Below are 25,589 nucleotides of genomic sequence, written 5' to 3' on the forward strand. Positions count from 1 at the left end.
ACCCAAAAAAAATAAAGAAATTCGGCTCATTCGGTATGGGCTGTTCGGTTCAGTACAGCACCCCTAATTCATGGCTTGTGGCACCGACGCGCGACAAAGCATAAATCCGGCTTTTCAAACAGACAAGGCAGTCACAGATAACTATACTTCCTTTGATAATTAGCTTTATGACAGCGAGGGGGAGGAAGTGTGGAAAGAATAGAGATGTTTTTTGAAGAAAAAAAAAAGTAATACTCTCGAAATCAAAATGGACTCACAGGACAGATACAGTGATGCCTTCCATGGTGTTGTACAGCAGTGGTGGTTCTCAACCTTTTCAGGCCACGACCCTATATTTAAACTGGGGAGTGGGGACCCCCGCACCTTTACGAGCACTAACAGTTGAGGCATTACATTTTGATTAACACGGTTCTATTGTGAAAATGCTCGCATGTAGATCTGCTATTTTCACAATTTCAGCCTCTAATATTTGACAATTTGGCCAATGTTTAATTCGTCATCTTAGATGTATTAAAAAGTCCTCAAATTGTCACTTTAGAAATGTGTAGATACCCTCTATACACTTCAACTTTATGTTGGTTTGTTTACTGTTGAGTGAGAAAACAATGTTTCACATTAAGTTAATCATCTGGGGACCCCCCAAAAATAATCTGGGGACCCCCCCCCCCTGGGGGTCCCGACCCACAGGTTGAGAACCACTGTTGTACAGCAGAACTACTGAATTCAAGCTTGTGTCCAAAAAACTGAGCATTACAGTAGGCACTCTCGTCTCTCTACGACCACGTTATACCGTTGTTGCCTATTGAGCTTGGCACATATTACTGCCCAGAACACACATGTCACACGCGTCTTCTTATTTTTCACTCTCAAAAAAGCGCCTGCAATGTTGTGCATTTGAAACTACATTGCAGTGCACATCATGGGGTGATCACTGCTTGCCTCCTGTGAATTGTTTGATTTTATCTTTAATTTTCTGTTTATTTTGTTGCTGAGTGAGGTCAGCAGACAAAGTGACGTGAGTGAGAAATGTGCCAATCTCAACAAGAAACAACGGTACTTCAACCCTGCACACAGTGGTGGGACTTTACCCAAGTACTGTACTTAAGTACAATTCTGAGGTATTTTATACTTTACTGGAGTATTTCCAATGTTCAATACTTTTCTTTCTACTCCACTCCACATTTCAGAGGCAAATATCATACTTTTTACTCCACTGCGATTATTTGAAAACTTGAGTTACTAGTTACGTTGTAGATTTGGATAATCATATCAACACATACATTAACCACTTCAGTCCCAGGTACACTTTTGCTATTTGAAAATAGCCGATCAACAAGCTCACAACGCGTCGCTCTGCGACGTGTTGTGAGCTTGTAGATCTGCTATTTTCAAAGCACTTTTGATACATTTGGAAGCTTGTGAAACGGGAGATTCTGCATAGAGAGTACTTTTACTTTCAGTATATTTTAATGTTGAATACTTCTGTACTTTTACTGAAGTGGCCTACATTTTAAATACCATATTTGTATTTTATAACATTATTACACATCTCCATTCAGAAACATTGCCATTCAGAATTTTGACTTCCATTATTCTAAATGGAGGTGTCACCTAAACCTAACCTAAACCCTAACCTCAACCTCAGTGGGGGTATTTCTGAATGGGGATATTTCTAAGTGGGGGTGTTTCTGAATGGAGGTCTGCCCCCTTAGTATTCCTACATTGTGGTTTGGGTACTCTTACTTAAGTACAACATGATGCGAGTACCACCACTGCCTGCTGCAGTTAAATCCAGAGTGTTATGGGTGCAGTAAACAGTGTTCAGCCACAGAAATAAATGTCCCACTTACAGCACCTCTGTTGCAGAAGGTCAGCTATTTCCCCCTTTTCCACATCTCTAAGACAGCAGCCATGCAGTTTGTAACACTGTGACACGATGGCTGCCTCCGAGCCTCGCCATAGGACAACAAAGTACCTCAATACCCGACCACATTATAACAATGGCGGCCGTATGTCAGCTTACAGGGGGGAAAATAAACAAAACGATACTTTTGGGCCCGAAAAGATAATTAGTGGCCAAGCCACGAAGTGGCAAAGGCCACTCATTGATATTGTACTTTCTCATTATTATTCTTCCGCCACTTTTTCTCTAGTTGAAATTGAAATGGGTGGGAAACAATACTTTTATTCCACAGCTTTTTAAAAGCTCTGTGGATGTATTATTATTTGTTTACATAAAAAATGTTATCGATATGACCCTTAATTGATACCGTCGGCGTTACATTAACACTCAGGATTCTTCTGGGTGGTTAATACGTCATTCAAAATGCCTGACGAGTTTCATGACAACGCTATGGCGTATTCACCCATATATCAGTTGTCACGCAATCTTCAGGCTTATAGCATGTTATGCGTTATTATTTCATAATTGGTATTTGTAATTGAAACAAAAGTTGAAGTTAGCCATTGCAGACAATAATACATCAGACAACAAACCCCCGTCTGTCTGTATACCTCACATTAGAGCATTGCAAAATGTGTTACATATCTCAAATGAAATGCCTTCTCCGCAACATATAGCGTTCAAATATCGTTTGTGTAACACTGATAAAAACGTCGCCTCCTTTGAATCCGTTCATATACTAAAACATGAAAACAGATGAAAACAAAACGGGGAGAGAAAAAAGAAGCAACGTCCGAGAATTCAGAATGAAGCAAGTACTGAGCACCCTGTTATAAGCCTAATTCATACTCCGTAGTACGGCCGTGTCGCTCGCCGAAAAGAACCCACCTACAAGGTGACGGCGCATCGCAGCGTTACGCCGTTACGCCGCGATGCGCCGTCACCTCGCAGACCCGTTCTTTTCGGCGAGCGGCACCGCCGCACGACGGTGTAAAAAATTACGTTTTTTTATAGAATGAAACTGATGTCTTGGCTTCCTCGTATTTTTTTTATATATTTATTTTTTTTTTTCATTAATTTTTTGTATTTCTTTTCTTGTGTGTGGCTGCACAAGAGTCAAGAAGGCATTAGAAAAGAAAGGGGGTTTTCTCTGGCTGGCCCGTGGATTTTTCAAAGGGGTCAGGCCTCGGCTACTGTAAATCCAGGCACCCTTCTCTTCTTATCGAGCACAAGGAGCCAGGTTATGAGAGCCAGAACACAGTCAGCAGGGACAACATGAGAGACGCCACGCTGTACGCGACAGACGAGCACCCCAGGGTGGCTGCAGAGTTTATAGGAACACACGCAGCGTCCACATGGGAAGACATTATAACACGCATACACAGTTACACGTGTGTGTTTGTGTGAGGACAAAAAAAAAATACAAAAAATACAAAAACAATTCCATAAAATTAAAGAAAAATAAAATGACAATAGTGACATTTGTGCGTATGAGAAATGGTCATGGTACCACAACAAGTGCCCAAAGGTTCACACATGTAAACACAGTAAAAGTGGACACAATGGAGAGAAGAGAGAGGGGAAGTGGGAGAGAAATAGGGGAAAAGAGAGAGAGAGAGAGAGATAGAAAAATAGGTCATAAATACTGAAACACAAGTTCTAATACGTTAATAAGAGACTGAATTTAGGAATAAAAAAGGAAATTAGAGGGTTGAAGTGTAACAAACAAACAAAGTCATAGCATGTTAGTATAGCAGAGCAGATGACAACCGTGCAGGGTTCGACAGAGGGGGCGCCACTTCTTTTAACTCTACCGTTGTTCCCCATTGAGCTTGGCACATTTCCTGGGGCAAGCTGCCCAGATCACACGTCACACGTGTCTTCTTATTTTTTCACTCTCACAAAGCGCCTGCAATGTAGTGCATTTGAAAGTACACTGCAGTGCACATCATGGGGGGATCATGCGTGCAGCAGACAAAGTGACGTGAGTGAATTGAAAAAACCTGGGTGAAATGTGCTAATCTCAACAGGAAACGACGGTATATACTTCTTTGTGCGATAAATGGTGATAATAGATATTATTATTTATTTATATATTTTGACAAATTTGCCCCCAAAACAGGGACAGCATCTGTCAACATACTGTAAAGCAGTGTTCTCAAATGGGGGTACGTGTACCCCTATGGGGTACGCAGAGGTACTACAGAGGGTACTTGAGAGAGAATGGAAAGTGGAAACATTTATTTTACTTTTATGTTTAATGATAACACATTGATACATGTACAGCATGTGAACGTGCTGCTCTGTAAAGCCTTCAACCAAATGAAGTAAGAACTTTGACTACTGTTACTGAACAGAAAACAACAGGCTGCTTACTTTTATTTCCAACATATTGACATCAAAACTGGACTTTTGATGTCAGTATTTTCTAATCAAAATGTTTTTTGTTGATTCAGCAATCAGGAAAAGGGGGTACTGGAGCCCCAAAAAGTTTGAGCTTGTAGATCTGCTATTTTTGGCTAAAGTTCTCAGAATATGAACGCTAGTGTTCAAGTGGTTAATTTAAAAAAAGGGGGAAAAACAAGTTTCCATCACACAAAGATTTGGAGGACCCCCTGTAGTAACTCTGAGGACCCCCTAGGGGTCCCGCACCCCCTGTTGAAGACCCCTGATCTAAGATATCTAATTCAGTCTGACCATAAGCCGGAATAAAACCCCTGACATAAAAGTGAATGAATAGAGGGGGGCATATCAAAAGCAGAGACATCGACCAACCCCCCTCCTGCCAATCGAACCCTGACACCACACGACACGACAACAAGCAAAGGATGACAACAGAGATGGTGAAGGCATGGTGTTTGGGGTAAATTACAGACAGACACGTTTTAGGCCGAAGGCGGGTCGACCTATCTTGTATTATTCCAACAACAACAGTTTCCTGGTCAGTTTGCACAGCTCATGTAATAAAAGTAAGGAGGAAACATCAACCTGGATATGAAACCACATCCATGAGAATGAGGACCTTTCCTCTCATTCAGCAGAGCAGCGGGGATTTGCCCATGCAAAAAAAACAAAAAACAAAACACATCCAAAAGCAGAAGCTGGTTACAAAGGTCAAGTCAATGATACTGTATGTATGAATGAATGAATGAATGATCACAGGTTATCATACACTGCAGGTGTTAATAGCTTTTTGTTTAGCCTTAGTACTCCAATGACAACCTTAGCTGGGGAGATTTGGATTGGTCAACTGTAGGGCTGTCAAAGTTAGTAACGTGATGTGATGCAGCGTTGTTTTTAACCACACACATTATTACCGTTTTGGACGCATTAACGCTGTTATGATGACTGTTTGCCCGACGCATACTTTAGGAAACAGTTAGCATCAACGTTATGCTGAAAGATTTTTTTTTTTTGAATGCCATGTTCAGCAGCGACCAAGCCCTGGCAGATGGGTCTGTTGACAAGACTGTACTGTCAATGTGAATTCAGTTACTACCAGAGTTCTTACTTATAGGCCTTTGTATTCGGTCATTGTTGAACAGTTCCTACCCGTGTCCAGTGGGGTACATGTCGGATCAAATACAATGTGTTTGCCACGCATACAGGTAATGCAGCCATATTAGCTTGAAAACCTCTCGCTTTTCAGCAGACCACACTTGATATTGCTTGGCGGTCGAGAACCCCCCCGGACAACTCTACAAGGAGCAAGCTTTAAAAAAACCTAATTGCTAAATGACTACAGCTTGCAGGCCAATTAACATCGTATAGGATGAGGGTCTGGTGAAGTGAATTTCATTGCATCCAACAACTGCACTTAATTATGAATTGCCTTCGAGAGCCACCACTATATGGAAGAAGATACACAGTAGGAGTTGACCTTTTGGACTTCAATAAGCAATATTATGCCCAGCAGTGGGAAACTTTACAAGCTAAAAGTTGGGCAGACAACTCATATTAATAATCCTATCTTTAGTGGGTCAATACGCCCATCTTTTGTTGTCTCTTTTTTGTTTGTTTGCCAAGTTATTATAATTGAGCCTACTGTATTTTATTGTTTTCCAACAGCAGTTCTTTGAGCATTTCTGGACTATATTTTTCAGTGTTTTGGGTTGTTGATTGAATTCCCATAATAAATAAATATTTCTCAAAGCACATGTAGTATTTGTCCACTTCCATAATGATAAGAGTATTAAACACTTAATAATCTTGATTAAATGTGTGATTAATCAAGATTAGCTATGGACAATAATCGTATTAATTGCAAATAAGTATCCTAATCGACTGACTCCCTGGAGACTCCTCCTGAGACGCTGGTCTCCTGACTGACGGCGGGTCGCCTGTGAACAATTTGTTCCAAATTGTTTCAATTTGCTTTTTGGTTATTGCAGGGACACATGCAGCTGAACCCCATTAGACTACTAGAAGCTCTGGACTCTTTGAGTTAGCGACTTCAAATGCTGCCTCACCAGGCTTCTGGAATACTAAATCAACCACACTGAATCATTTTGTTCTTTTCAGGACAGAATCCAGTTTTGCATCGCTTGCTCAGACTCAGAGCACACTGACAACTACAAAACACATACGTAATATCACATATATGTTACCTGATATGCAGACTGCATACCACACCATATTTACACCACTGCATAATGCAGTGGTGTAAAGTAACAAAGTACATTTACTTAAGTACTGTACTTAAGTACGTATGTTGAGGTATTTGTACTTTACTTGAGTATTTCCAATTTCCAATACTTTTACTTCTACTCCACTACATATATTTGAAAACTTTAGTTACTAGTTACTTTGTAGATATACCGGTACATTATAATATTATAAAACATACATAAATCACTTTAGCCCTATTTTATACCTTGGCTATTTGAAAATAGCCGATCTACGAGCTTGTAGAGCTGCTATTTTAAAACATTTTGTACTTTTACTTTTGGTACTTTAAATCCATTTTGATGCAAATACTTTCGTACTTTTACTCAAGTACATTTTGAATTCTGACTTTTACTTGTAATGGAGTACATCTATGGTGCAGTATTGATACTTTTACTTAAGTACAACATGTGAGTACTTTTTCCACCTCTGCTTTTCAGTACAGAATCCAGTTTTGCATCGCTTGCTCAGACTCAGAGCACACTGACAACTACAAAACACATACATAATATCACACATACTGTATGTTACCTAATATGGACCAAATAGGTCTTCTTTTTTGTATTTTAACGTGACTGTCATTAGGGAAGATTGACAGAAGCGGTTAAACTCAAAACAAACGAAAGATTGGAATCAGCACCTGCTACATTCAACAAATCGTATTTCAGTGCCAGTTCAGCGTAAAGAGCCAGTCTGGATTTACAAAAGAGCAGCTGTTCTCGGCCATCTTGACCAAAGCCAGCTGCGGGACCAAACCATAATTCGCTGCAGATGGTGTAACTAAAAATACAACTCTACGTTTTCCACATGCCTCTTTTAAGAAACACAGATTCACCAGATAGCAGGCAGCGCAACGTGGAAGCTGTAGCTGAGAAATCCCCCAAATGAGGGTGAAAATAAAAAAGCGGGGGGCTTTTAGAGGTGAATTCCATGTAGGTCTTAAGTTGTACCGGTGGAATTATGTGATCCAAACCTCCCACTGCTATATGGCTGCCTCACAGCAAGCTGCACAAGGAATTAACAGGGCTCCCTGTATGCTCCATGCACGGGCAGTTAGCCTTTTGGGGTCTCCATTAAAGGGGAAGACCACCCATTTTCAATATTGAACTATATGTCATTAATATACCTTAGAGGAGTGGTGTGGACATAGAAAAAAAGTCCCCCCCCCCCTTCTGTGTTGCCTAGAACTGGAAGATTGATTTTGGGGTTTGTATTGTAAAGTACAACTTGATGACATCACACCGTTGTACTTTACATAATAATATATTAATGACATAGTTCAATATTGAAAATGGGTGGTCTTCCCCTTTAAAGTGTTAAGGCAGTGGTTCTCAAACTTTGACATTTGAAGGTCTCCCCTTAACTCTGACAGTGTACAAATGGAACCAAATGGACCCTAACGGGTCCATTTGGTTCCATTTGTACACTGTCAGAGTTACAGACTTGTATGGGTCAATTTAGACCCCCATAAAGGAACCCACAGAGTCCCTGGAATCCACTTTGAGAACCACTGGGAAATGAAGCTTTTTTTTGTGCCACCATGCGAGGGCTGCGGGGCTGCACCCCCACCAAGCCAAAAGCAACATGCTCAGCCAGGGGAGCATGTATACATACAGCCATGAACCCCCGACACTAAACCTGGCTTTGGAGGAAGAAAAAGAACGAGAGAGCGAGAGGAGAAGAAGAAGAAGAAGAAGAAGAAGAAGAAGAAGAGGAACAACACAAGGAAGGGAGACATTGAGATGAAGTAAAGAGAGAGGCTGAGATGGAAGGAGACAGATGTTTGATGTAGTTCAGTGAAACATCAAGAGAGAGAGACAGACAGACAGACAGACAGACAGACAGACAGACAGACAGACAGACAGAGATAGACGGTGACAGTGACAGACAGACATGCAGACAGGCACGTGCACACATATACATCAAAGGGGGCTTGAGCTTCTATCCATCTGTAAAAAAGTGCAGTTTTCACTATGGTGAAAAAAAATGCAAATGTCCTCTTTCCATGCCATACCTGAAGGCAGCATTCAAGAGAATTGCCTTGTCCAAACTCTCCTGAACTTGAGGGCAGTATCTTCTGTTAAAATAATTGCCATCTCTGTGTAGAAATCAAGCATTGAAAATAGCCAACCTCCAAGCTTGGAGGTTGGCTATTTTCACCAAAAGGCCATTTTTGAAATGTCAGCACCTGCCTCTCTAACATTCTCTGCAAGTCCCTGGGTGACAGTGACAGACAGACAGACAGATATGCAGACACAGACCGACAGACAGGCAGACAGGCAGACAGACAGACAGACAGACAGACAGACAGACAGACAGACAGACAGACAGACAGACAGACAGACAGACAGACAGACAGACAGACAGAGACAGACAGACATGCAGACAAACAAAGCGAGACACATAGATCAAGCGAGAGAGAGATAGAGAGTGAGAGACAGATAACGAGACAAAAAGAGAGAGAGAGAGAGAGAGAGAGAGAGAGAGAGAGAGAGAGAGAGAGAGAGAGAACTGAGACAGCCTGTAACAGGTTTAGTACTATGTGGGGAAGCAGCCCAAAGTAAAGTGCAAACCTTGCGTTCACAATACACACACACCACGGACTGAGCAGGAGCGAGCCGTGATCACTGGGGCGTGTGTGTGTGTGTGTGTGTGTGTGTGTGTGTGTGTGTGTGTGTGTGTGTGTGTGTGTGTGTGTGTGGACAGAACGCGCTAGCTAGGTTCTGACAGGAATCATCTGCCCTGACATGGCTGCTCGCTGAACCACGGCCCGGCCGGGGGGGGGGGGGGGCATGACCGCGCACTTCCAGACAGCTGGGGTCACGACCCCTGGAGCTACGCTTATGTCACAGAAATGACAAGACCTTTTCTTTTTAGCTTTTTCTTTTTTAAACGTTTTTTTTTTATTTTTTAGAGCCAGGTCTTTTCAGGTTAACAACACCAACCTGGTAAAACAGCTTGCCGGACGCGACCGGACCAGCACCGACGGAGAATATTAGTTAAAATCTCCGTTCCAAATCGAGTATGAATTTGTTCAATCCCTCAAATATGGTGCAAAAAACAAACAAACAAAAAAAAACATGAGGGATACATTTTTTTTAGCAGATGGATAAATAATTTTCAAATGAACATGAAAGTATTTGTCACAACTATCGGTCCTCTCGGTCCACATAATAAAGGTTTTGAATAAGCCGGTCAAATGAAGGAAAGAGGGAGGTCAATGTGAGCGGGTCAGGGGGGGTTTGGGGGGGTCACGGCAGCAGCCCACTCAGCCCTGTTAGCACTGCGGGGGGGAAGGTGTGGATCCATCAGTGGTTCTCAAACCCTTTCATTTCCAGAACCCCCCATAACTCTGAGAACGTTTGTATGCTCTCAGAAGCCCCTTTTCCACTTCTAGGGTGGAACCAGAACTTTCCAGAACCTGAACCAATTTATTTTTGGTTCTGGTTTTGTTTCCATAGCGCACGGCCCCGGTTTCAGACGATGTTCTGGGAACCTTTTTTAGGTCCTGCTCTTGACGTAGTACAAAACTTGAGTTCTGTGGGACCTATGGGCGGGGCCAGCAGAGCTGCTGCTCTTTTTTGGTTAGTTAAACGTAAGCAGAACTTGGTCCCCGAACTTCACAGGTTCTTGAAAGTTCTTGGTTCTGGTGGAAAGTTCTGGTTCTAGTTCTGGTTCGGTCCTGTAGAGGAAAATTGGCTAGATCTATGGAGTCCATTGTGAGACCCATGATGAGGGGGTCCCTGAGGACCCCCCCCCCCTCCCTCCCCCACTTTGAGAACCACTGGTATAGATGCCGGAGGGGAGGAGGGGAGAGGAGGAGGGGGTCATCGTAGGGGGAAACGGTACCTGGGGGGAGAACGGTACCTGGCACGGTGGTGGGTTCCGTGGCTGTTCTGAAGGAGAGCTTGCCGGGCCGGGACTTGCCCTGTTGGTTCTCGGCCACCACGTAGACCTCGTACTCCGTGTTCCAGTCCAGGCCGCTCAGCACCACGTACTCGCTGCCGTTCGGGACGCGGATCTCTGGCTTCCAGTCCGACACGCTCTTCTATAAACACGCACACAAACTACTTCAAAAACTGTGGGGGGCAAAGCGTGGCCGTCGCCCTTGGTTGCTGTTCGACTATCTTTTAGAAACATACAGCAGTGTACAAATGAACCTGTTAGGGTTCATTTGGTTCCATTTGTACACTGTCAAGAGTTACAGACTTGTATGGGTCAATTTAGACCCTCCTAAAGGAACCTACAGAGTCCCTGGAATCCACTTTGAGAACCACTGACATACAGTATCACAGTGGCTGAGCATTGTGGAGGAGATATTTGTGATGGAGAAACTAACTCATAAGTTAAGATTGCAAGAGACTATTCCTCGAAAAATGGCTGAAAGGGACTGTATATAGAACCCAACCTGACGACACCACTAACAATGGACATTCATGAATAGGGATGAAGCTCGTACATTTTTATTGATAATGAGCACCTTATCGATCCTGCTTATTGAACCGGGCTTTTATCGAGCCCACTATTGAGCGCTTTCTAATATTTTGTGGAAAGATATGAGACGACAAATTCATCATTAAATGTCATTAAAACAGTCATTCATTAGTGTGCAATAAGTTTTAAATGGCTTTATATTATGGATAGTACTGTAATCATTTCTTGATCGCCTCTTGTCTTGATTGTTTAAACATGACATCATGGGCCGCTATGCTTCTTAACAAGCTTGATAAGCCCAAAGCTTATTGATACCGGGTACTCAATAAATCTGTTATCGGGTTATCGAGCTACCCTTGTTTAGGGCTCTATCCCTATTCATGAATGGACTGGAATATGATTCTTGATAATGTTACATAGGAACCCCTGCACTGTGACTGTACCTTTGAATGAAAATCTGCAAATAAAGATTAAGTTAAAAAAAGAAAGAAGAAGAAACATATATCACTGTAAAAGTGACCCCCCTTTCTCTGTCCACCCATTACCCATTTATGGCCATTGGTTTGAAAGAAACGTGCAAGTAAGGTGTACATACATAGGGACAGACCTACGTATGTACAGTTGTTACGTGGCTCCTACAGGAGTTTTGCTGTCCAAGAAATGGACTTGTATCTGTTTGATTGAAGATTTTATTCACATTCAGTCAGAGTAGTACAGCAGTATGTACAAAACAAAAATCCAGATAAAAATACTTTCCGCAGTTTCCATTTTGGTGTACAGCAGCTTTCTGGAGAACAAAACCGGCGACTTTATTTATAAGGGCCATTCACACCAAGCGCGATGGCGATAACTTATGAATGTGTTGTTTTAGAAAACAGTCGGACTCGCGGCGCTCACACCACAGCTATAACGATAGTTGTGGACGAAATCATTTGGATCGCTTTCAGCGAGACTTTATGAACGATTATAGAAGCATTGCCAGCCATTCCAAATCCATCGGACATCTGGGATGCAATCTGTCACTCATTCACTGGAAAGTTGTGTTATTAATGTAGTTGAGGAGGAGACTGTTGGCTAACGCTATAACTGGTAGACTGATATATAATACCCATATATAATATAATATATCATTCATAATAATAGATTATTCATATATCCTATTGCACTCTGAAATCATTCTCTCTCTCTATCCCTCCCTCTCCGTGTGGGCTCTCACAGCTGGACTGTGCAGGACTGTTTATCAGTATCAGAGTGGATGCTCACATAATTATTGTTATAGTTATAGTTATCGTGCTCAGTGTGAATAGCGATATAATACTCAAAGTCTTGAATCTGATCAGCTAATTAGTTATAACGATCTCGCATCTCGCAGAGCTAATTCAGTCAGGGAACTCAGTGCACTTGATGTAATGTCACTTTCTCTGAGAACCTAAAACTGAAAGCCAGTCCAATTAATTTCCAAACCAAAAGAAATATATTGCTCATTCTATATTCAATAAAAACATAACATTTTATCCATTCAATGACTTTCCCTAACTGAACTCACAGCCTTGTATGTGATCAGGTAATTAATTAGTTACACTCACAGTATCTCAGTGGCTCTCTATCTTTTCAGGCCAAGACCCCCAACATAATCATACTTTTAACTGGGGACCACCCCACTCTGATGAGCCCTAAGAGTTGAGGCATTACATTTTGTATAACACGGTTCTATTGTGAAATTGCGAGGCGTTGTGAGCATGTAGATCTGCTATTTTCACAATTTCTGCCTCTAATATTTGACAATTTGGCCAATGTTTAATTTGTCATTTTAGAGGTATTAAAAAGTCCACCAATTGTCACTTTAGAAATGTAACTCAATGGAACTGAGTTACTAGGGCCCAAGGTGGAGGGGCCCTAGTAACTTTAGCAATTGGAATTGCTAACAGTGCTGTTAGCTTGTAGATCTGCTATTTTTGAAAAGTCGTGAAATGTGTGCAAATCTTTGAATATAATGTATTTTTAAGGGAACATTTGTTACTCAAATTTTGCTTCTGGGGGGTCCCTGGAACTAAATATTTTCAGATGGGGGTCCGTGGCCAAATACATATCATCTTGGGGGTCCTTGACATGAAAAAGTTTGAGCACCACTGACATGGAAAAATAGGTTTCTTGCACACATTTTCAAAAATGTTCTTGTAGATCTGCTATTTTTCAATAGTAAACATTCGTGGGGGGCCCGCAGTGAATCCTTGTACCCAGGGCCCAGAATTTGGTGTGACGCCCCTGTCCGGCCCACAGGTTGAGAACCACTGACGTATGTGATCAGGTAATTGATTAGTGTATATACTCACAGCCTTGTATCTGATCAGGTAGTGTTTAATGGGCGAGCCCCCATCGTCCTGCTTGATCCAGTTGACCTTCAGGGAGTTGCCTCCAGTCTGGATCTTGGCCTCCAGCTTGGGGGCATTAGGCTCCCCTGCAGGGGACATACCAGGACACACTGATTAGTTACCATGGCAACCCATCAACAGATCAATCTCTCAGCCCCCCTCTCACCCCCTTGATACCATGCTCTTAGTTCAGGATGCCTAATCACTGCACCATATCCTCCGTGTTCGTTTTCAATTAACTCATAGTTTATACACTTTCAAGCTGACATCCCTATTTTTTGGGCATGTCATTATAGGCGATTATAGTATTCAAAAACTTTTTTTTTTGCACAATTTGGATCAGAAAGATATCCGATCCACAAGTTCACAAAGTGTCACTTTTTGGGCTGATTTACACTGCAGCCAAATCCAGCCTGAATCAGATCTGTGTCACATCCAGATTGGAATCTGATTGGTTTCATATGACCATGTGACCATTTAAACCAATCAGATTCCAATCTGGATGTGACACAGATCTGATTCAGAATGGATTTGGCTGCAGTGTAAATCAGGCCAAATGTGAACTTGTAGACCAGCTGCTCTCTCTCTCTCTATTTGTAAGTACACAGGATTTACCGTAAATGGTTAAAATAATTTGCAGTGTGCATGTAAAAGATATGTGTGTGTGCGCGTGTGTGTCCGTGCATGTGTGTGTGTGTGTGTGCGCGCGCACATGCGTTAGTTCGTGCATGTTTGCATGTGCTTGCGGGTGTGCGTGCAATTGCATCAGGTGTTCTGATGGTCAGGTAATTAAGTAAAACGACAAAGTCAAATCTCCGTGGTGGTGTTTAGCGGCCCCGCCGGCCGTTCATTGTTTTGCTACAGCGTGTCTTTCATCAGAAGGACAGCCATCTCATTAGAGCCGCGGAGGACGTTCTCTGGCGTCAAACAAGATCATCGTCACTGTCGGGGAGAAACCTCGTATCTCCAAGTTTCAAATTTGTACGTTTTTTCGCGAAGTAAAGCCCTGCTTCATCAGACAAGGCCGTCGCGCAAAAGTAGTGAAAACAGCCGATCTACAAGCACCGCGGTGCGAGGCGTTGTGTGCTTGTAGATCGGCTGTTTTCAATAGTTTAGTAAATCTTTTTAAACGATAAATACAAAATGAACGGTTTTGGACATACAAGGTTTCCACCCGACCACGACGTTATGTTTTTTTCTTTTTTTTTCACCGTCCGTTGTTGTCTCAAGGGTGGCGGTTTTGATTGAGAGGACGGCAGCCGGCCGGGCGCCCTTTGAAGCAGCGGGTGTGCAGTCACCGCAGTGCACCTGTTGAGGCGTTTGTGCTGCTCGTTAGCGGTCCGCCGTTCCCCCCAGAGTAATGAGAGGGACACGGGATAATGAGGCCGCAAGCCTTGATTGGAACGCTGTTACTCTATTACATTTAATAACATTAGCATAGTCCAGGGAGACGCCAGGTCGCCACGTTGCAGACTCCCACCGAATGTGTGTGTGTGACAGTGTGAGTGTGTGTGTGTGTGTGTGTGTGTGTGTGTGTGTGTGTGTGTGTGTGTGTGTGTGTGTGTGTGTGTGTGTGTGTGTGTGTGTGCGCGTGCACGTGTAATTGTGTTTTTCCTGACTATGCTATCATACCATCAAAAGCACAAAAGGCTAGAGAGAGAGATGATGATTAATCACCAAAACGCTCATTAATCATATACATATTGGTTGCACCCAGTTATAGCGTTATAAATGCCATTAAAACCAACTAAAGTGGCGTATTAAAGCCCCCAGGGACAACTAACAGTACCAAAGCAAGGTCAGGTCTTTAAAACGGCCGCGTGATCGTTTGAAATGCTGATTAGTTTGAGATCAAAGTACTGCGCGTTGTGGATTGTTCGATAATCGATACATTCCAGTAGGACTGTTTCTTTGAATTCTTGTTAACGCTCTTTTATTGAAACATTCTGTGATTATAATTTAAATCTGTCGATTAAAGTTGGACATTAGGTGGACAGTTTTGACTCCTGGCTTGCCGTTGTCTATATTCAGATATATGACATATCGTTGCTGTCCGAAGGAATTTCACCTTTTCATGTATTTTAGTTTCCTTTCATAAACGTAAGTCCTATTTGTCATATGACAGTGTCACTCAAAAGTGTCAAGAATAGCCTGAAATATCTAAAAGCTCTTCATGAGCATAAAACAAGAAGAAAATCCTATAACAACATGCTCAAAGCAGGAACCCTAAGGTTGAAATATGTCTGTCTATGGATTTCATAAGTATTTAACCAACGGAAAAGTATGGACAAGAGCTTGTTACTAAATAATGACTACATTCCATCCATTGGAATACAATTCTTTTACTGCAAGTTAACGATTTGGACATAAAAGGTTTCTGCCTTGACAGTGACGACATACTGTATTTTCTTTATTCCTGATCTTGGCAATGTCCTCATGTCAGAGTCATGAGCAATATTAGCCTGTCAACAGAAATCTACTGTCTAAATCTTCTGTCTGAGATTATAATATTTGTTTCCACTGTGGGATAATAATAATTATATAAACATGACAAATAGGTCGCTGCATTCTTTCTGTTCATTTTTTTCTGTCTATTCCTGTATAAAAGTAGCCTGAAATTAATATAGTTATATCTTAATCACACAGATTATTACCTGTTCAGGTATAAACAGTTAATATACTAGAATCTATGTTATTTTCTCTTTTTTGAGTGTTTGAACATTGTTTTGATTAGGAAGCGGAAATGACAAGTTCCCCTCACCATAAAACAAAGCGAGATACATGTGGCATTGAAAGAAAGGTCATAATTTGTGTGATAATCCCAAATCATGTGCATGTTAAAGTCGTGTATTCTGTCGGAAGCACGAAAATATACTGGTGTCACATTCTAAAAAAGCACAGTTTCTCTCGCATGCATTTTAAAGAAGTGAAAAGGCCCAGACACGTTAATTTCCCCTTAATCAGTAACAATTCATACACCACTTTCATTGATTGCAGTTAATTAATTTAACATGCTTGAAGGCACTCTCTCTTGATGCGGAGGGTAGATTAATGTTTTAACATTCTCCTGCAAAAAGTGCATTCATTCATTCATTCCGCTAGATAGTCTTGGGAGTGAGCATGGATGACGCTAGAAGCGAATAAAACAAGAGTTAGTGTGAAGAATTTTCGCAAGTACAATGTTGTGTCAATGTACAGAGTTAAAATGCAATAGAGAGATTACACATGACAGTCAATCACAGTTAGGTTAGGTGTTCTTGATAAGGAGGAGAGAAAGGTTGTTAGAATTCACCCAGAAATGATTTTCAACATGCTCTTTAAATACACACACACACACACACACACACACACACACACACAGCAGTTATTCAGAATGTAGTGATACTAAACTTAACCACTTAAACCCTATAATATACTTATTCATTTTTCAAAAAATAGCAGATCTACAAGCTCACAGCGCTGTGAGCTTGTAGATCTGCTATTTTGTAATAGTTAAAGCATAGCGCCCCAGGGGTCGGTATTATTAGGCCACATACATTACTTTCCCCTCTACGCTAATTATCATTGCAGAAAATAGCCCGTCTACAAGCCCACGACACGTCGCAGAGCTTGTAGATCTGCTATTTTTGGGCCCAGGAAAGGGACGCATGAAGGGTTCAAGTGGTTATTTTGGATCTTAAATTCCATCTGATGCGACAATAACTTGTTACAAAATCTATTAACATAATCATACAGTATGGCACATTCATTTGCTTGTAGAAGACTTTTTGGCTATTGGCTATCATAAACGTATTGTCGCAGCAGATGATGAATCAACCCCGAGGCCTATTATGAAAGTATGAGTTGGTTTCAAGAAACAATGCATAATGAGTAGCACGAGGCGGCACCCAGAAGACAAGACGTCGACGCGGACAGACATGCACGGCAAGAAGAGGTACAGGAGGTAAGAGAGGGACAGCGGAACGTGAAAACGTGCATGCGTACATTAACTCGAGGTGAATCGCTCAGTTAGTGCATTCGCTAAAGTCATTCTCTGGGATGGAATATTTTGCTTGAAGGAAAAAGAAAAAAAAAAGGAAATTGCTCCGCCGATTCGAGCAATTGAGAAGGAGGATGATGATGTGCGTGCGATGCATCTTGCAAACAGTGGCCGATTAATGATGTTTGCCTATTGTAGCAGGTGAAATAATTAAATAAAATACACAAATGAGTACACTAAACTTAAAATAAAGCTAAATTAAAAATGGCGTAAAATTAGGCTTGACCTTTCTGCATTATAATATCGTTTTGAAGTGATTCAGATTCAGGCGTCAACCACTTGCATTTCTCCAACTTATATCTAAAATGTATATAGACTTATATATATATTGTTGTTGTCGGGTGAAAACCGTGTATGTCCAAAACCGCTGTTTTGCATTTTTCATTTAAAAAATGATTTAAACTAGTGAAAACAGCAGATCTACAAGCACACAACGCCTCGCACCACGAGGCGTTGTGTGCTTGTAGATCTGCTGTTTTCACTACTTTTGAGTGACGGCCTTGGGCTTTACTTTGCAAAAGAACATACAAATTTGAATCTTGGAGATACAAGGTTTCCACCCGACAACAACGATATTATGCATTTTATATCATAAATTTAAGAAAAATCTATGAAGAGGCACAAAGAGATAATATGCACGCTGATAATATACTGTATCATTATTCTTTTATGGGTGAAAATGTTTTTATCTAGAGAAAATAAAAAAGAATCAAAAATAGGACTGTGTCTTAACGGTAATGGTTGGAGATGATGTATATAATAAATGCAGGCTGGCCAAAAGTAATCTAATCTAGATGGAAAAAAAAATAGAGAAAAAAAAAAAAGAACTGGCTGAAGGTTGTAACATAAACTGTCAAGATGTATTATACATCTAATCTTGTGATGTCTCAAAATGATCAATGTCGCTCTATAAGAGGCCAAACTAAGTTAAAAAAAACAAAAAAAGCGAAAAACAAAGATTACCTTCTGTTCACCAGCGAAGACGCCATCATCAGCACCATGCAAGAGCCACATGACAAAGTCATATACGCACGCACATGAGTGGTTGAAAGGAAAGGGGGCGTAAGGAGGGGAGGGTTCACATGGAAAATATGAAGCATTGTTTTAAAACAAATAAAACACACCCCCGTGAAGTTGGCTCCCCATATGATGATGAAAACATTAATGCAAATTGTGTAATTCTTTAGTGCTGGATTTGTGCTGAATTGTGTCGTACATTTTATAATTTGTGCTGGTATCATTTTTTAGATATTTTCCCCACCACCACTGTACTGCTGCTATGTTCTACTAGCCTAGTCTGGGATCACTTCACTTTTCGAGGTTTGATCCGGTCGGGAGGGGAAACCACTTTACGTCGTGTTGTAGTACTCGAAGGACTACAATTTGCCGGAACTATCAAACCGGATTCAGTTTTAACCCAAAATAATTCCCCTGCGCTCAAGGACATACTTTTAGGGCCTACCTAATAAACTCCTTGATGCGGCGTAGTTTTGCTTTAGAAAGATTTGTTTGGGATATGCATCTTTTAGTCCAACTCGTAGCGACTGGCAAGACTACACTAGGCTACTCGAGCATTTTAATAGGGATTGGGGAAACAAACGGAGGGAACCAAAACAAGGCGAAGCCGCTTCTTCAGCTTGTGGTTTCCGCCTAGACCGGGTCAAACCGCCCGTTGTTAACGATCACCAGGCTTTCCCTCAGAAAGCCTGGTGGGCGAGGTTACTACTAGCTTAGCACTGATGCTCTACACCGCCCTCTGTAGGGCACTCCACTGTACTGCTGCTCGCTCATAACAAGATCAATATTTAAATATATATTAAAAAAACACACAATTGATGATTTCAAGAGCACAAATTACAGCACATCCAGCACTAAAGAATGTGACTATTTATTTTTGAATTGGAACCAAAAAAATGGGGGTGCAACTTGTGCAAGGCTCAGCAAACCTATAACTTAGCATATCTCAAAAATGATACCAGCACAAATTACAAAATGTACGGCACAATCCAGCACAAATCCAGCACTAAAGAACGACACCATTTCTATTCATGTTTTCATCATATGGGGTGGCAACTCCACGGAGGTATAAAACATGGGTAATACACAAAACAAGGATGTTATGGACACAATGGCAGAACACAGGAACTAACGGCAAAAAGAACATACGTGAATCGGTACAACAGACAATCTGAATCCACATAGAAACTTATGTGCATTGAATACATGAAGCGTTTTACACAACTAAAATAGACATTTCGTTTTAAAGACAGTTTCTAAATTGCATTTCTACTGTGGCAAATAATGTTACAGCAGAATCTACTGCCTTTGCTTCATGCATCCATGTCATTAAAAGTTTTCCTCTTACCGCAAACATAATGACACAAAATCATATAATTAAAAAATGAAATTCAAAGTATTTAAATTTGCACACTGGCCCCATGCAGAATTGAACTACAAATTGCATCCAGATTGGCATCTAGATTGCTTTCGTTTATGGTTTAGATCCACATTCTTAAGACAGGAGACGTTTTCGTTCTCTCTCTCAAATTAGTTTTCCAAGCCGTTGAAGAGACTTTGAAGATGTTTTTAATTATTTCCGAATTTGGTGCTTATTTTCCCAAAACTGTAACATTTGGAGCGCTTCAAGCCCTTTAAAAATCGTGTACTGCATTTAAATGTACAGTATTTTGTAAAAAAAAAAAAAAAATCCGGGATCGGGGGCTTTTATCTTCAAAGTGTGGGGCTAACAAAAGCAACGAGATGGAACAAACAAACGAGAGAAAAAGAAAAAAAAGAATACACACACATACAGAGGGAACTGTGTGGAACTGAAATCACAAACATGCTCAATTAAACATGATACACAACAACATCGTGTACACAAGAAGCGTTAGGGAGCAGCAAGTCAGCTCTGCAAGAAATGACAACGTTGGGATACAAGTATTTGTGACACAAATGACACACTTGCAAGAAATGCACGAAACCGATACCATACCCCACACTGTGTGAGTCTAATGTAAAGCCCAGGCCCATGTTAAAGAGTCGCTACTGAAAGGGGGGTCTCAGAGTATCAATTAGCAACACTAGTGTGAATACAAACACTCTAACACGCATACTTACTGCAAAAGGCCTCGCACCAAAAGCACATTACATTCAAGGGCTTGAGTCTATATAACCACACATTAAAAACACTCGGAATGTAATGACTGTTCATGTCAGTGAGATGGAGAGCTCAGTTCTCTATCATCCATTCCATGTCAGTGAAAAGCAAGTTAGCGTCTTAGGGGCTGTGTCCTGAGAAAGTACGGTATATCAGGGTCTTAGGGGCTGTGTCCTCAGAAAGTACCCGTAATTGCCGGACTATAAGCCGTGGCTTTTTTCCCATGTTTTGAACCCTGCGGCTAATACAACGGTGCGGCTTATATAGACATTTTTACAGCTAACGGCCAGTTAGTTAGTTTTACAATGGTCTTTAACAAGGATTTATAATAGATTTATACAGCTAACGGCCACCAGGGGCGCTCTCGCAGGAAGCAGGAAGGACATCTGCGGCTTATAGTCAGGTGCGGCTTATATATGTAAACATTTGTTTTTTGTTCTAAATTGAGCTGGTGCGGCTTATATTCAGGTGCGGCTTATAGTCCAGCAATTACGGTATATCAGGGTCTTAGGGGTTGTGTCCTCAGAAAGTGCTTTTTTCCCATGGTGGGAACGTTTTAAAAAGAAAATTAACAAAATGGTCACTTTAACAAGGTATTATAATTATATATTCTCCACACTTGTATTCTCCCCATCTTGACAGAATGTTATATTCCCAGGTTCTGCAGGTCAGCTGCACAGGTGCAATGCATTATTGTTAATTGTGGCACGTTTAATAGCATGCCAAGTTTAGCTGCACTTGAACAACTATTCCAGGCTGCCATATCCAGCCCAAGAAACCGTAGAAACGGGGGGGGGAAATAAAATGTACTTCTTAAAATAAATGTATCGTGCCTGTTGCTAAGGTATGGCAACATGACTGGTGTCTGAACTGACGCCACTGCAGTGGCAGCTACACAGCCCCCCACATGTCCACTGGACAAGTGTAAGATTAAATTGCCTATTTGGACATTTGCAACAACAGAGAACAAATCAAAGCATATAAATATGCATGGTCAGGCACGCACATGCACACATCTACAAATCCACTTGGAAGCGCTCAGGGAGAATAATTGTCACAACGCTCAGGGCAAAACGGAAATGGTGTTCCACAAAAATGTTTCGAGAGAGAGAGAGAGAGAGAGAGAGAGAGAGAGAGAGAGAGAGAGAGAGAGAGAGAGAGAGAGAGAGAGAGAGAGAGAGAGGACTTTGTGGTTAATTACACTTGTAATGAATTATCATGATGGTGTTGTTGCTCATCATGTCAGAGCTGGCAGCCACTCAGACATGCCCTTCCCAGGACAATAAGGTCACGTAAACAGTTTCGCCATGTTGCCTTTGTGCTTCTAAAGCCTCATTTCCACTGTAGGGCCGAGCCAGAACTAGAACCAGAACTTTCCAGAACCAAGAACTTTCAAGAACCTGTGAAGTTCCGGGACCAAGTTCTGCTTACGTTTCCATATAACCAGAACTAACTGACCCAACTAACCAAAAAAGAGCAGCAGCGCTGCTGGCCCCGCCCATAGGTTCCCAGAACTAAAGTTTAGTTCTACCTCAGGAGCAGAACCTAAAAAAGGTTCCAGGAACCTCGTCTGAAAGCGGGCCTTACGCAATGGAAACAAAACCAGAACCAAAAGGTTCAGGTTCCTGAAAGTTCTGGTTCCATCTTGCAGTGGAAAAGGGGCTAATGTCTGTGCGCATAAAGTTATATTAAGATATTAAGACGAAAACTGTGCACCTTTTTCATAGTCACTAGACTTCTAAAAAATATAGCAACCATATGAGTTCAGGGAGGCAACTTAGACGATAAACAATGGTAAAATAAATTATAGGCATCAAACTAAAGATTCTTAGTCTCTTAAGCTAAGAAGATATTAAGCCATCCATCAATGTGACAATGCACATTTTGTGGTGAATATGTCATCTCTATGTTGTGGTGACAACATTTTTTGTCTCAGGGCACCCCATAAATATTGTTTTAATCCGAGGCACCCCTACATTATAATTTTCACTCCCAGCACCTTATATTTATAGCATATCGTCGTTGTCGGGTGGAAACCTTGTATGTCCAAAACCGTTCGTTTTGTATTTATCATCTATAAAATGTACTAAACTAGTGAAAACAGCAGATCTACGTTGTGTGCTTGTCGATTGGCTGTTTTCACTAGTTTTGTGCGACAGTCTTGTATGATGAAGCAGGGCTTTGCTTTACCAAAAGACGTACACATGTGAAACTTGGAGATACAAGGTTTCAGCCCGACAGTGAGGAAAACGTTGAGATAATAGCCATTTTGGTTAGAACTGACTGAAAATAACTTTGTACTTCAAGTTTAAAATGATACTAAATATTTATATAGTGTCCATAATTTCCAAATATTATCCAATTATCTCAGGCATCCCTGGACTGCCGTCAAGGGTGCCCCGTCACCCACTTTGAAAACCCCTGCTGTAACTAATAGTTACTGTACACTGCAGCTACAACATTTGTACGATGCTAGAAATTGTTTTTTTTTTTTTTTTTTTTTTAAGATTTGTTTTGGGACTTTTATGCCTTAATAGATAGGACAGCAGACTGACGGGAAATGGGGAGAGAGATGGGGAGTGACGCGCAGCAGAGGTCGTCGGGATCGGGATTCGAACTCGCGACACGCCGTCAGGCATCAGAGCCTATGTGATATGCGTCTGGGACATGGTATGCTAGTCCAGCGGGCGCCGCGATGCTGGCCTTTGTCAACCACAGTTTGGGTGTCACGTCACGATCAGGAATCTGTCTAGAGTAGAGGTTCCCAAACTTTTTGGGCTCAGGGCATCCCTATAAATATATTTTTCACCCGAGGCACCCCTACATTATATTATAATTAAGGCTGGGACTTTAACTGATTAATTGCGATTAATTAACTCATTTAGTGCCACCCTAGTCACCACTAGAGGGCGCCCAGTGGCCATAGAAAATCCCATAGAGATATGCTGGTATATGCAGAAGCCCTGCAGCCATGACTTGCCTGAACACTTTCCTTTGTGCATGTACAGGAAGAGGATGAAGTTAGCTTGAAGTTAGCTATTGGCTACCAAGCATTTTAGAAGCCTTATTTTCGTCAACTTAGCCATGATTAAACCTTGCACAACTCATGCATGGGAAAAAAACAGAGAAGAATGAGCTCTATAAAAATCTGTGCAGTTTGTTCACAGCTTTCAAACAAAAAAATCCGATTGGAAATCCGTTCAGGCATTCTTGAGATAATCGCCATTATGTTTTACATGTTATGTAAACAAACATGGCTGCCCTGTATGTTAGATGGGGTTGTATGGGGGTGGAACATGCAAAATCGCGATTGAAATCATGTTCACTAGATTTGATGGGGTCCAAAAAAAAATTTTCCAAAAAAAAATTTTCAATTTTTTATTTTTTATTTTTTTTAATATCCCGAACTAGTTCGGGATAGGCACTCTGGGATGCGATAATATATCCCGAACTAATTCGGGATAGGCACTCAATGAGTTAATTACAGAAATTTAACGCGATTAAAAAAATTAACGCATTTTAATCGCACTTAGTTTTTGCACCACAGAACCTTCAATTTCGTGCATACCGATCATAGCAATGCACCAACCAAGAAGAGACAACAAACACAAAGGGAGAAGTAGCCGATCAGAGCGCTTTGCTTGGCCCAGTGGATGCGAAATTTAGATTAAAAAAACTCACTTGTTGATTCACTCGTACAACAAAATGTGTTTTACTTGAAAAAAAAATGCTTCTCAGCTCAAATATCGATGTGCGATTAAAATGTGATTAATTGCGATTAATTAATCACAGAGCCTGTAATTAATTAGATTAAAAATTTTAGTCGCATCCCAGCCCTAATTATAATATAACCTACATGACATTCATCATGTTCACTCCCAGTACCTTATATTCGTGGCATATTTTAGGGATTATGTCGCGAGGAAAACATTGAGATAATTACCATTTTGCTCAAAACTTACTGAAAATAACTCTGTACTGCTGTTGCGGCACCCCAGGGTGCCCCGTCACCCACTTTGAAAACCCCTGGTCTTTCTAGAGCTGTCAAGACGCGTGGTGCACCGTCCACCCCGTACGATAACGCCAAAAGAGAAAATCAGGCGCTGTTCTTTCATTTGATGCTTTTCTGTGGTAATAATCCCACTAACCAGACACACGTCTCTGTGCGTGACTGCCTGACTGTCAGCAGCAAGCAGCAAACAGACTCTGGGTTCTCGGCTCACAGAGGTGCACGCAGATGCTTTGATATTACCATCAAATGACTTTGATGTCTCCTGTAACTCCGGATAGCGTTGCCCGCGAGATGAGAGACGTTGTTAAAGGTGAGGGTGGTATACAATAACTAACCAAAGAATATCAAAGGGACTTCTGTGCACTATGACTACAGTAATACGTGTTGATGGCAGAGAGAGAGAGAGAGAGAGAGAGAGAGAGAGAGAGAGAGAGAGAGAGAGAGAGAGAGAGAGAGAGAGAGAGAGCCTGAGATGATGTACAGGAATGGACGTGGGAGACTAAAGCTCGACCTCCTAATTAGGGGGTGTCACAACTGACGCCCCCCCCCCGGTGGGACTGAGTTACCAGGGCCCAAGGTGGAGGGGCCTTAATTATTTTATACTTTAGCTATTCAAAAAATAGCAGATCTACAAGCTCACTGCGCGGCACCGAGTGCCGCGCTGCGAGCTTGATCTGCTATCTTTGGAAAGTCGTGAAAATGTGTGCAAATCTTTGAATATATGTATTTTTTTTAAGCAAACATTATTTTGTAACTCATATTTTTGCTTCTGGGGGGTGGGGGGTGGGGGGGGGGGGTCCCTGGAATTAAATATTTTGAGATGGGAAACATAGGTGTTTCAAAAAACCTTGAGATATTTTTTTCCAAAAAAAGATTTTTCAAAAATAGCAGATCTACAAGCTCGCAGCGTGGCACTCGGTGCCGCACTGTGAGCTTGTAGATTTCAATAGTCAAAGCACAAAATGATGCGTAATAATGCGTTCCAACTTCCCAGTCTAAATGGG

The 25,589-nt window shown here is 41.5% G+C and overlaps 1 protein-coding gene across 1 annotated transcript in view; it reads right to left on the reverse strand.

Annotated features, from left to right (window-relative positions):
• Positions 1 to 25,589, reverse strand: part of ncam1a (neural cell adhesion molecule 1a) — a gene marked incomplete at both ends in the record, with an annotated part of 537,183 nt that overhangs the window by 26,495 nt on the left and 485,099 nt on the right. The window contains 2 exons of the mRNA XM_080748824.1: positions 10,436 to 10,616; positions 13,336 to 13,460. Of these exons, the coding sequence (XP_080604950.1) occupies positions 10,436 to 10,616; positions 13,336 to 13,460 (306 nt within the window). The remainder of the gene's footprint in view (positions 1 to 10,435; positions 10,617 to 13,335; positions 13,461 to 25,589) is intronic.

The sequence above is a fragment of the Nannobrachium achirus genome (genome assembly GCF_963921795.1).
Source record: "Nannobrachium achirus genome assembly, chromosome: 19".
NCBI lineage: Eukaryota > Metazoa > Chordata > Actinopteri > Myctophiformes > Myctophidae > Nannobrachium > Nannobrachium achirus.